Source organism: Micropterus dolomieu, linkage group LG15, assembly GCF_021292245.1.
Source record: "Micropterus dolomieu isolate WLL.071019.BEF.003 ecotype Adirondacks linkage group LG15, ASM2129224v1, whole genome shotgun sequence".
Classification (NCBI taxonomy): domain Eukaryota; kingdom Metazoa; phylum Chordata; class Actinopteri; order Centrarchiformes; family Centrarchidae; genus Micropterus; species Micropterus dolomieu.
In genome coordinates, this window is record NC_060164.1 from 3,013,573 (window position 1) to 3,026,843 (window position 13,271).

General features: G+C 41.5%; 1 protein-coding gene across 5 annotated transcripts in view; it reads right to left on the minus strand.

Moving 5' to 3' along the window:
• Positions 1-13,271, minus strand: part of hspa12a (heat shock protein 12A) — an 81,669-nt gene that overhangs the window by 46,326 nt on the left and 22,072 nt on the right. For 3 of the 5 annotated variants that reach the window (XM_046070431.1, XM_046070433.1, XM_046070429.1), the window contains exons 2-3: positions 2,971-3,047; positions 2,209-2,336 (exon numbers count right to left, since the gene is read on the minus strand). In XM_046070431.1, the coding sequence (XP_045926387.1) occupies positions 2,209-2,336; positions 2,971-3,047 (205 nt within the window). The remainder of the gene's footprint in view (positions 1-2,208; positions 2,337-2,970; positions 3,048-13,271) is intronic. The other 2 variants (XM_046070432.1, XM_046070430.1) reach the window with 1 other exon arrangement.

Below are 13,271 nucleotides of genomic sequence, written 5' to 3' on the forward strand. Positions count from 1 at the left end.
TACACTAAGACGTCATGGTTTGAAATCACGCATGGCACGGAAGGTTCCCCTGCTTAAACCAGCACATGTCAAGGCCCGTCTTCAGTTTGCCAATGACCATTTGGATGATCCAGAGGAGTCATGGGAGAAAGTCATGTGGTCAGATGAGACCAAAATAGAACTTTTTGGTCATAATTCCACTAACCATGTTTGGAGGAAGAAGAATGATGAGTACCATCCCAAGAACACCATCCCTACTGTGAAGCATGGGGGTGGTAGCATCATGCTTTGGGGGTGTTTTTCTGCACATGGGACAGGGCGACTGCACTGTATTAAGGAGAGGATGACCGGGGCCATGTATTGCGAGATTTTGGGGAACAACCACCTTCCCTCAGTTAGAGCATTGAAGATGGGTCGAGGCTGGGTCTTCCAACATGACAATGACCCGAAGCACACAGCCAGGATAACCAAGGAGTGGCTCTGTAAGAAGCATATCAAGGTTCTGGCGTGGCCTAGCCAGTCTCCAGACCTAAACCCAATAGAGAATCTTTGGAGGGAGCTCAAACTCCGTGTTTCTCAGCGACAGCCCAGAAACCTGACTGATCTAGAGAAGATCTGTGTGGAGGAGGGGGCCAAAATCCCTCCTGCAGTGTGTGCATACCTGGTGATAAACTACAGGAAACGTTTGACCTCTGTAATTGCAAACAAAGGCTACTGTACCAAATATTAACATTGATTTTCTCAGGTGTTCAAATACTTATTTGCAGCTGTATCATACAAATAAATAGTTAAAAAAATCATACATTGTGATTTCTGGATTTTTTTTTTTTTTTTTTAGATTATGTCTCTCACAGTGGACATGCACCTACGATGACAATTTCAGACCCCTCCATGATTTCTAAGTGGGAGAACTTGCAAAATAGCAGGGTGTTCAAATACTTATTTTCCTCACTGTATATTTGCAGCACATTTTTCAAATGCGAACGCCTTGTGTCCAAAACTTATACTTATTTTCCTCACTGTATATTGTTTTGCTGGTGGTGGAGTAGAAATGAGAAAAGAGTTCATGGATTTTGGAGAAAGTGGTCACTGAATACAATTTTGTAAGAGCAATAAAAGTCAGTTTCAGTTTTGACCAATGCAGGTAAGCAACTGAAAAAAAACTGTAATTTCATTATAATTTAGCATACATGTAGTTATCCCAAAGCCTGTGACAAAGACTAATACAAACCTAGGTTACACGCTCTGTCAAAGTCTGTCTCTGTCCCTCCTCTTCAGCCACTTTCCTGGTTCCCCAGGCCCTTTCATTACCACTTCCCTCCTTCCCCCATCATCTGAACTGGGAAGTTATTAAAGTCAGAACAGTGACTCTGGAAAATGCTGCCACAGCATCTCCAGCTGGCCACGTGGGGCTGAGCACCTCTGAGAATTACAGATAGCTGACAAATTCTTCTTCCCTAGCCACTGAACCACCAGGTAAAACTTTACATGTCGTGTGATGTTGGGGTTGATACTGTAGCATATGAATACAAAAAAAAAAAAAGGTGATGGGTCAGAAGAAGTGTCCTAATTCAACAAAAGAATGATATTGAATGGCTTCAGTTATTTTATGCTTCCCAACAAGCTCTCAGCTGCTGAACGCTGATTTCACTGGTTAGTGTCAAAGTTTTCATCTACTTTGTGGTCTCCAGTGTTTCCACAAGTTAATACATCTTGCCTCTTCAAGACATCATTCACTGCTTTATCTGGTGGTATACCATGGTCCTTATTTGGTTATTAATTGTTCATCACTGTTTTCACTTCATTTATTCTTGGCTGCATTTATTCACTCATGTGAATGCTTAGTGGTTATTAGTTGTATGTGTACAAGTTCACTCTTCACAAGACAAAAACTTACTAGCATCATCCAGTATTAAAGCAACATTATGTAGTATTTTTATCTTAAAATAACAGCTTCAAAATCATTTTGATGTTACACTGATTGTGATAGGGTGAATAGTGTCTCTATCATCGCCACTGTGGCTGCTAATGCACTATGTAACGCTGGAATCGCTGCGCAGGACATTTATCACAACAAGAGTTTTTTTCCCCCTCAAAATAGGGATATATGATTCTTTTTCTTTGGTATTTTAAATTATTAGATTGATTCCAGGATCGTTATAATCTGCATATAAGCTTTAGCCCACCCCCATACTTCTTGTCAGTGTCTGCATTGCAGTGGTGGCCTACCTCATAGTGTGAATGCACTCTGGCTCCTTAGTGAAGGCGTAAGCATAACCACTGGAAGTGGTGCCAAAGTCAATGGCAACCACCACCACGAAAGACGGCCCTGATGGTACTTGGTCTGTGTCGTTCTGCTGTACAGAGAATACACAGTTTCATAGGGTTAGGACATGTGATGGTGACATTTCATGAGACCAGCTGACTGACTTCAATGAGAGGGTTACATACACACACACACACACACACACACACACACACACACACACACACACACACAAGCAATTTAAGCTGTAAATAGCCCACTATTATTAAAATAATAGTTCTAAATGTTCTAAATGATTGTGTTTGATAAAGGGCTGCTAGGGGCAGAAGAGTCACTGGTTCAGAAAGTATCTTCCTCCTGTATATGTGTTTTATCACTGTTGCTGCAGTGACGTAATCTGGTCCTCCCACTGTGGTTCTCTAACATTGTTATGTAAGACACATGAGTGAGGAAGAGGAAACAATAAACAGCCAGTGAAAAGGGGCAAGATCAGACCGACCAGACACTGTTACACCAGTATGGAAGTAAAATATAATATGACTCTCTAAATACAGGTATTGTAGTAGTCAAACGGTAACAAAAACACATTTTGTCACAAGATATACAGAATGACAGTGAGAAAAACTTTTTTTTTTTGAGGAATCACTACTGACAGGAAAACAAACAGCCTAAAATGTATGGAAATATAAATAAATTAGTACATGTGCATAACAGAACTGAGTAACCTGAGTGTGTGAAGGAGACAGTGGGGTGATTCCAGGGTCGCCCATGCTCTTTGCTGGAGAAGGATTAGCCATCGCATCTGTACAGGAAGACAGAGAAAGATATCGATGTCACGATCACTCACTGTACCTTTTTCACATTGGAAAACGCCAAGGTGCTAGCTGTTAAAACTAAACTGTCACCACAAACAAAGCATTATTTATTTCCATTTATTAATCACAGCATTTACAATAATCACTTAAAATCAGCAGGGGAGGCACGCAGAAACATCTGCTTTTCCCTCTCTCTCCATGACTGTCCCTTCTCTTCCCCGTCATGTCTGTGGTTTGCTGCTACAATGGGGGGAAAATGGAGTGAGGGGCAAACGTTCCATTTACAACCACGAAAAGCAAACAAGCTAAGAAACCGAACTTAATGACGTTTTTTCTGTCAGTCTATCTATCGAGCTCTATTATTATAATGATAATTTAGGAGATAGAGCAGGTCATTGATAACTTCCTCAGGTTAGTACTAGTTCCTGTTGGGGACAGTGTGACGTGTTTGTGTGTATGTTATACTGTCTTACTGTGTTGGCATTGATAAAATTTTGACCTTTAAGGTTAAACAACAACAAATTCCTGTGATCTGCAGTCACCTTAATCCTCCTGGAAAACATAGGATCAAGAGCGGAACTTTCAGTTCTACTAAAACAGCTATTTAGTGGCAACCTATTTCAAATGCATTATTTCATTAGCTTACCACAGGAAATTTCTACTGTAAACAGTAACTAAGATGTTGAGCACAATGCTACAAACACACTTAGTAGAAATGCCATGATTGGTCAGGTGGCTAAAAATGTCCTTGGTTTGATCCCTGTAGCTGGCAAGAGGTTTCCTCTAATGGGCCATTATGATCAAACAATGGTAGCTGAGGATCAGGCTCAGAAAGTAAACTCAGGAACTACTGTGAGGTGCTGCCAAAGAGGCTCAGAACCAAGAACTGAACACCAAATCACCCTAGAGGCTCTGCCAGGCTGCTGACCCTGAACTCTGGAAAGTCTCAGGCTGTGAAAGCATGAGATGTGAAAATATGGTTCTTTTCCTGGTGCAGAGCTGCAGACTGACAGCATCTACTCCATTCAAACAGCAGAAAACGTCTGTTGCACCTGTCTTTAAAGCACAATGACATTTCAATTGAACTGGAGATTGTCTCCCCATTTGCTACCATCATTTTCATTAGTCTGCTTTAATAGCCTTCACAGAAAGTGTTCTTTGAACACACAAAATAATAACACCCCCTCAACGTATTGTAAGTGTCTGGCAGAATTGTCTCACAACGGGACGTCATGTTATCCATCCTAGTTTTCCGCCTCACTCACCCTTTTCTCTTGTCCACCCCTACAGAGTGGATGAGTGGTCTGAAGACCCATAATACACTTTGCCAGGCAATTACGGTGCAGAATTACAGACCGCCTGTGGCTAGACTCCATCTAGCCACCATCCAGCCCGTCTTTCTGCGGCCCCAGCAGCCCACTCCCAAAATCACCTTTGCAACCTTGAGTTTTTATTCCCAACAATGGCCATAAAAATCGAATCACGATTAGAGAAATAAAGTAATTGCTCTAGTAGTAAATCATATCTCAAGTGCTTTAAAACTGAGGTTTGGCTCAGTTGTTCTTTGATATTGTTTACCTCCATCTAATAAGAAATTTCAGTACTGAGTTTCTAAACAGGCAGCTGTGTTCTGTGAATGCCAACTGTTTATCTACAACTTTGATTTATTCAATCCTACTTTTAATTCAACACAAAAAGGAACAAGAAATAAACTCATGTACATACATTACAATCACTTGATTAAAGTGTGTTTAACATTGAAAATCTTGAATAACCCACAAAATACAGTAGAATGAATTAGAAATAAGGACTAGACAGCCATGCTAGCGGTTATGTTAGGCACAACGGCGCATTCAGCTAAATGCTAAAAATCAGCATGCTGACATACTCACAATAACAATGCTAACATGCTAATGTTGGACCATGGCATCCCTCTGATTAGAATTACATAGCAGTCAATCCAATAGTTGTATTGGTTTAAGATATTTCAGTCTGGACCAAGGTGGTGGACCAGCTGAAATTGCCATGCATATCTTTGCATTTCTCTAGTGCAAGGTCTTACTAATTATCAAATGACAAAGTATCAGCCTTGTATCAGACACCAGAAAACTATTTTTTATGTCTGAGTTCATTTCATTTCTGATTTCGTTATTTCAACATAAAACATAGTGGCTGTATTCATCGTAACATCCAGTCATAGAAGCAGAAGCTTACAATGTGCAGCTTCTGTGTTTGAGCGCAAAACGAAGACAAAGAGGGACTATGTAAGGGTTACATGCCTGTGAGATAGCGATATAGGCATACTAAATGAATTGGTTATATTAGAAGACATACTGTATATCTCACTGTGTGATGTGTGAGGACAGACATTAAAACAAAGTCTGAGACTGTGTATTCCTCATGATCTCTGACCTGTTATTAGCTTTCCTATAGGCTCTATCTCTAAAACAATTTGTACTGTATCCTGGTGGCAGTGTTCCAAGATGCATACTATGTAACACCTCCCTGGTTCCATCCCTATGTTAAATATCTCTCTCTTTCCCCGTGTTTCTTCTCTGTCACTCTACTACTGAATAAAGGCAAACATGTCTAAAATATGTTTTAGTATATGACAATATTTTCAGTGGTCTAATCTTACACTTGACAGTCGACTGCACATCATTGCTTAAGCTAACTTCTGCTTAAGGAAATATTTTTTTCAAAACAAATGCACAATCAGTCTCCCCTGTGGGTGGGTATACAACCCCAGCACTTAACAAAATTACTTTTAGTTTTAACAGCAGAGATGAGGGCTTGCAGGGTCCTGACAGGCTGCAGATCACCAATCTAACACACAGTGCAGTCAAAGATGAGTCAAATTAAACGGGAAATTTTGTACTCCTTTGAAAAGCCTGCTGAACTCATGGTGACATTGCAGCACTGACTGTGCAGCTGAAAGGATGTCGACTCTTATTTTCTCTTCTCTCAGCAGGAGCAGTGACTTCCTGTTGGCCTCACATTCCATCTATTCCTCAGATGTTACTCAGAGGCCTGAGCCACAACAAGGCTGGAGTTTAAAATGCTCACATCAATAAATAAAGGCTGTCATAAATGTTTCTGGCGACATTGTTACATCCTTGAATCTGCTGGACTAAGGTGACATTCACAGAGGGTTTGCCCGATGAAAAGAGCAGCTAATCCAATGGAGGCTTTTAACCTGCAGTCAAGGGAGAGAATACGTCACCAGCAACTCTTCAACCACGATGACCCAGACAGCAGCCGTCACACCACCAGGATAGAAAGCAGTCCAATAAAAAGCAATGTGCACTTTAGAACTGATATCAGAAAGCTATATTACTCCTAATTTCCATTTACTCCTAATACAGGTTTACAGCTTCTCACTCAACATCTGTTCTCACATTTTAGTTACTGTGTGTTTCATTTTTAACTCTCACATGACCAACGATGATATCACACAACCATCTTGAATTGTCGGATGATGTGAATGCTAGCATGTCTTCCCATTTGTACTATCCATCCCATGAACAAAGCATTACATCTGAACACAGCAAGACTTTTAACGATTACGCTTCATCTGTAAAACTAGAGATGAAGCACAAATGGACGTCATGATTTGGTTTGAGGAAAGAGGCCTACACCGTGCTGGAGATTTTTATTTAGCTATGATGTTTTATATCCCTAGCTTGATTAGGATAATGTTTAATATGTTTAATAGAATTATGTTTAAGGTGTTTATTGAAAGATACACTGAACATTCAGGCGCAGTTTTCTCACTCGGCCTTATTACTCTCAGGCTGTGGCCTTCAGACCCACAAGAGGAGGAGCGAAACAGGATATATCAATCAATGTAATGCAGAGGTTGAGGAGTCTGCTCCGGGGACTACACATGTATTTGTTGTATTTGTTTATTTGCTCAAAATTGTCATTAAACTTGAGTTAATTTAAATGTTACTCGAATCTGTGTCTTGTTGAAAAGAATACTCTTCATATTGAAAGGACAACAGTTCATCAGATCAGGTCTAAGTTACAGTTATATCCAAGAGCATAAAGTGTGAGGGCCCGATAGGCCTCTGGCCCGGTCTTAGGGTTTTTCCTCCCACAACTGGGACCGCATAGTGCGGGAAAGTACAGTTATCCCCTGCTGTGGGGCCGAGATGGAACAGCTGATCATGACATGGCACAATAAAGGTGGGCTACACAGGGCCCGTGGTGTTTTTGACAGCTGTTAGACTGATAGAGAGGGGGCAACATGCAACACGCGTCCTTGTCAGGATTTTAACCCTGGACGTTGTGGTTACGTACACCCTCAAAACCCCAAAATCTTTTGGTTTGTTATTTTTTGGTGTTCCTGGTGGACTAGAGGACTGTAACTGTGACACAACAGTGTCACGACTGTGGCATCAAGGTCTATTTGGAAAATATTTTTCCATTTTCTGTTTTTCAATAAGCTAACTTTTCATCTACAGCCAATCGTAACAACTGTTTTACAATGTCCTGCAAACATTTCAGAAATGTTTTTTATGTCCAAATTCAAAATGCAAACAAAAACATCTTTGCTTTGTTCGTCAACAGTAGTCATAGATTCCTTGATTGAACAAGCTTGGCAGGCAGGCTGGGCTTCCAGCACAACACAAGCAATCCAACTTGAACACACTGTTACATTTACATTTATTCATTTAGCTGAGGCTTTTATCCAAAGCGACTTAAAATTGCTAATTATATCAGAGGTCGCACGCCTCTGGAGTAACTAGGGGTTAAGTGTCTTGCTCAAGGACACATTGGTGATGGGTCACAGTGAGAGATTGAACCCAGGTCTCTCACACCAAAGGCAGGCATCTTATCCACTGCGCCGTCACCACATATTGGTCAATTAGGATTTTTATCAATCATTTTGTCTGCATATATAAAGTATTTTTGTGGATGAGCAGTCAGCTGTATTCAATGGCCTTTTACATCTTGCCTGACTGTCAGGAAAATAAAAACTCTGTTCAAAAAGACTTTCTACAAGTTGACCTAAATTTCGCCCGAGGTCTGACAACTACAAAGTGCAGCTATGCTATAATAATAAAAATAATAATAATAAAATTGAATGTAGTTTACATATTTAAAAAGTAACCTGTGCATTAAATGTTTTAAGACACAGTGAATCTTTATGTAGCAGCCTGTTTCAGAGTGCAGTGGTGTCAAAGACTGATGAGACACAGAGACAGACACAAAGCACGGCACAATACAATACAGTAGAGGAGCCTCATTAAATTCACTGCGGCAAACTGAGCGGCTCAAACACAAAAAAATAGACTATGAAAGGGCCACATTCATAAGGGGCGACAGCAAAATTAATTTAGGGAGAGAATGTGCTGTTTCTTCGTCCCATCTGAGGTCCCATTCATGCCATGCAGAGAGAGCCTTCCCCCCCCCAACACACAAACACTCCTGTCTCCCGGCTGACTGCATCTACTTGGCCGTCAGCCCATAATATTATACAATGACATACAGTAGGTTTTTGATAATAAGTGCCAACACATTTTTTGAATTTTGTTGTTAATTACTTGATCAATACCTTTATATCTATTAATTGTTATGCCAAACATTCTTATTGATGTTAGAAAACTTACTAGATAACATACTCGGACATCAGTTACTGTAAGTGCTCTTGGTTGCTGTCTAGTTTTGTTGGCTAGCTTGTCACCCAAGTTTCAAGCAACATTATGCTGCTACTGGTGGAGAGCGGACAACATATGCCTCTATAGATGTAACGTTAGCTAATAGCAAAGGCAGCTAAAAAGAGAAAAAGATCAAGCCAGAGTCTCCTGGGTGTTGGCGTGAGCTTTGTGAAATTAAAGGCTGCAGGACAGACGCTGAGCTGGCCTTCTTTCTGTTGGACTAGTCAGTAAAATCGCTGTGTCGTGTTGTCACACTTGCTTGTTGTTTGGCTATGTTAGTAAAGTTGTCGACTTCATAAGCAATGTGATAAAAACAAATTTTAAAGCTTTGAATTACACTGAAACGGTAGGGGCCTCAATGACACAAAAAACCCTATAGGTGTGTTTGACTTCATGCAGCCCTTCACAGAGCTGACTTAACGTGATGCATGCTGGACTTAACATAAGGCATGCTGGTTGGAAAGTCTGGCCAACTTTCACCAGACCAGTGGCTACGTCCACATCTGTCCAACCAGTCTGGAGGTTTGAGGCACCCAAGTTTCATAAATAATGCTCTATGATCTTAACTGTCAGAGTAATCATTACTGTACTGTAAAGAAATAAGCATTGCTATTCTCTATTAATCACTTCTGATTAAGACTTATGTAGCGAGTAATTGTGCCATAGTTTCATTAAAGCTAAAGCTTGATACTTTGAGAAAGGCACCTTTTTGGGTTTCTGGCAGTTAAGTACATGAGAAGATTGATTTCATTCTTGCATGTAAAGTGTATTTCCCAAAATGTTTTGCTTTCATGTTTGTGTATTTACTGGTCATGTGACGGCCTCAGGGTTGGTCCTATTTTGTTCTTCTCTGTTGGCTGTGTTTTTCAGATTAAGAAACAGACTTCTTACTAACCAGACTGGAAAAGATGAACATGAGTTAAAATTTTGTTTCAATACTTACTTAAACATCATAATATTACAATATGAGATTTAATTTTTTTCATCATGTTATCTATCATGAAATTCATTTTGTCTTCATCACCAGTCCCTACTCTAGCAGTTTGAATAAACAAATGACGCAAAGTTCAACCAGGAAGACTATCTCCATGCTACATTCATTCATAACTCTCTCACACACACTCTCTCTATTTCTGCTTCTCAAATTAGCTGACGGGCGTTCACTCTTTTGTTAAACCAACCAGATTTTGACACAATTTCCCTCAGCTAATCATGTAGTTGTTGTTAAACTTTAAATCTGGGGCATGTTCAATCTCAAAACATTTTGCACCAGTTTGCTACGATTTCTAGGCTAAACATGTTTCCTCGAAATGTTGTGTACACCACTAGGGCTTCAACCCCCCCTTTAATACCATACTGCCATGATGGGGTCAAATCAAGACTTTTCACATTTCTCATAATTATTGTAACATGTCATTAAATTATTATTATTAAATTCTCTCTCCTGATTTAAGTACCATTCTGTCATCCTGATTTCTCTAAAAAGGTTTAACATGTTCATTTCTGACCTACAGCATAAAGAAAATGCTGAGGCTGAACAGCCAGGCAAAGGCAGATCAATAAATCTATATGTGAACTGAGATACTGCAGAGCAGGCAGAAAACTCCTTGCACTAGAGTGACTACTGGATTACTGAATCATGGTCAAATCATTCATAATCACAATAAAACCTAAACTGCAGATCTTCATGGATAAGCCAATACGTAGCAGTAAGACTGGTCACAACAACATTTAGCTGACTCTGCCTTTCATGCAAAATAGTAATACAAAGAGCTTGACACTGTTATCATACCAGCATAAGCATGTCATGAGAGTAAGCATGATGTGTCTTTCATCTGCTGCAGTAGGTTTCTTTGGCTGACCTCTGCGTCTACAGTCCTCACTGTTGCGTGTTTTTTTGTGCTTCTTCAAAAGAGCTTGGACATCACATCTGGAAACCCCTGTCTGCCTTGAAATGTCTGCCTGGGAGAGACCTTGCTGATGCAGCATAACTACCTTGTGACTGTATTACTTTTGACAGGCTGTCTTCAGCCCAGTAAGAGATGTGACTGGGCCAGCCTATTTATGACCTTCTTCTTCAGGGAAAGAAAGCAGCCACTAGTCCTCTCTCCCTCGACCAGGGCTCCAGTTCAGTTGCTGAGTATGCTGTGGAGTTTAGGATTTTGGCAGAAGAGAATGGGTGGGGTGAAGTTGCTTTGCAGGGAGTGTTTATTTATGGGCTTGCTGATGATGTTAAGAATGAGTCCAGTCCATCCCAACCTAAATCTATTTTCCCTCTTCACGATCCACCGCAGAAGAGCCTACACAACGGGGAAGGGCTCGCCTCTATGGGATCCTATTTAGGATCTTCAGTAATTGGAGGGGTCCTGATGAGCCATACCTCCACCAGCCACTCGCAATCGCATGCAGTTTGAAGCCTCATTCATGTGCACCAATAATTCTGTCCCTCTGCTAGCTCTAGTGGATTCCAGCACAGATGACAGTTTTATTAATTCCATCTGTGTTACATAAACTGGGATTCCTGTGGAAGTTCTGCCTTCTCCTATGGATGTTAATGCTGTAGATGGATAACTCTTGGCCAGCATCACCCACTGCTCCCATTATTAGTCATTAACTCACCTCATGCACCTATTGTGTGTGTTAGGACAGCACTGTCTAAAAACACCATAATCCCAACATAGTCTGGTCAACTGGTTCTGTTGTTAGCTGGAGCACCTTTTGTCTCCAGTCAGCTCTCGTTCCAACTCAGGTAGCTGAAGCACCCGCTTCTGAGCCAGCTGACCTCTCCTTAGTCCCCTCAGTTTACCATGACTTAGGTCAGGTATTTAGCAAATAATGGGTCCAAAGTAGTCTGAGCCACCACATTGACTCTGATTGTGCAATAGACCTGCTTCCTGGTACCCCTTTACCCTCTTGTCAACTCTACAACCTGTCCCATCTTGAAAGTGAAGCAATAAAAAAGTGCATTCATGACTCCCTGGCTGCTGGTTTAATCTGTCCCTCCTTCTGCATAGACTACATGGTTAAAATAACATCACCATAGAATACAAGTATCCTCTCCCCTCATAAACCCTGTTTTTAATACCCTGCAATAAGCTAATGTGTTATCCAAGCTAGACATCTGAAACGCCTATCGCATCAGTGACAGAGATGAATGGAAAACTGCCTTTAACATATCATTTGACCATTTCAAGTACCTTGTGATGCCTTTTAGCCTCACCAATACTCCAGCAAATCCTCCTCAACATGCTGAACCACTTCATCTTCATGTACCTGGATGATTTACTCAATTATTCCCGATTTCATTATTGAGTAGGGGCAGGTGAAGACAGACCCCGCTAAGGTTCAGGCTGTAGTGGAGTGGCCTACACCCACATCATGGAAACAAAGCGGTTCTTAGAAGTTTGCCAATTTCTACAGACGGTTCATCCGTGATTACAGCGGAGTGGCGGACGCCTCACCCAAATTACCTCCCTGCCCATCTGTTACGAACCTCCAGTGGAAAATCCAGGGGAAGAGGAGGTTAGTGACAATAATAACATCATTCCAGGTTGAAGGAAGCCAGGAGACAGATTTTACAGTACATTTGGCGTTTTATTTACCATAAAGGAAAGTGCTAAGGTACCCTCAGGGAGGGTCTACAAAAAACAACTTCCCAAAAACGAGGAAGCGCCCAGTCCAGGATACTGTTGGGACAACACGTCAGCAAACTGCCAACTAGAAGGGCAGCTCACAGGAAAACAAATGCCACAAAGGAGAAAATAAAATAAAATACAATAATGAATACCACCCTCCCTCCACTGAGGGAGTGAACCCCACCACAAGGTTCAGACTTGTTACACGCCACACTGCAGTGTCACCCAGCTCTCCATGCCGTCTGCACTCCACACTCTCCACACCCAGTCTGCCTGCTCTCTGCTCCTTATACCGGCTCCTGCGCTCCCGCTGATTGCAAACTGGGGACAGGTGTGCACCCTAGCCTCCTGGCTGCAACATCAGAGGGGTGGGGAGGGCAGGACCTGCAGAGGACGGACGAGCAGCAGTACCCCTGGGCAGACACACACGGCCTAAGGGCCGTAACACCATCTCTTTTATCTGGACTCATTAGGTAGACTTAGCTTTTTTCACTTCAAAACAACTTGTTTCCTCTGCCTCTGTGGTAACTCATCCTGGTCCCTCGTTGCAGTTTGTGGAAGAGGTGGATGCCTCAGATTCTAGTATGAGGGCCGTCCTTTCTCAGAGGTCTCTAAAAGATCACAAGCTGCATTCCTGTGCCTTTTACTTTGAGACTGTTGTCCGTTGCTCAGGGCTTTCACCCCAACCCAGAAACTGGACTTCCTAACTGTTGTTTGGGCCTGATCCTGTTAGGTCCCAGGTTCTCCAGTGGGGTCACAATGTTGAAGCATAGCCTTCTGTGCTGCTCCAATTTTGCTCCGGTATCGCTCAAACATGGTTTTGGCTGCTTGGATCATTTTGATCAAGGTCTCTTTTATTTTCAAATATAACAAACAAAAGAAATAAAATTCACACATGAAATAGTCAAAACTA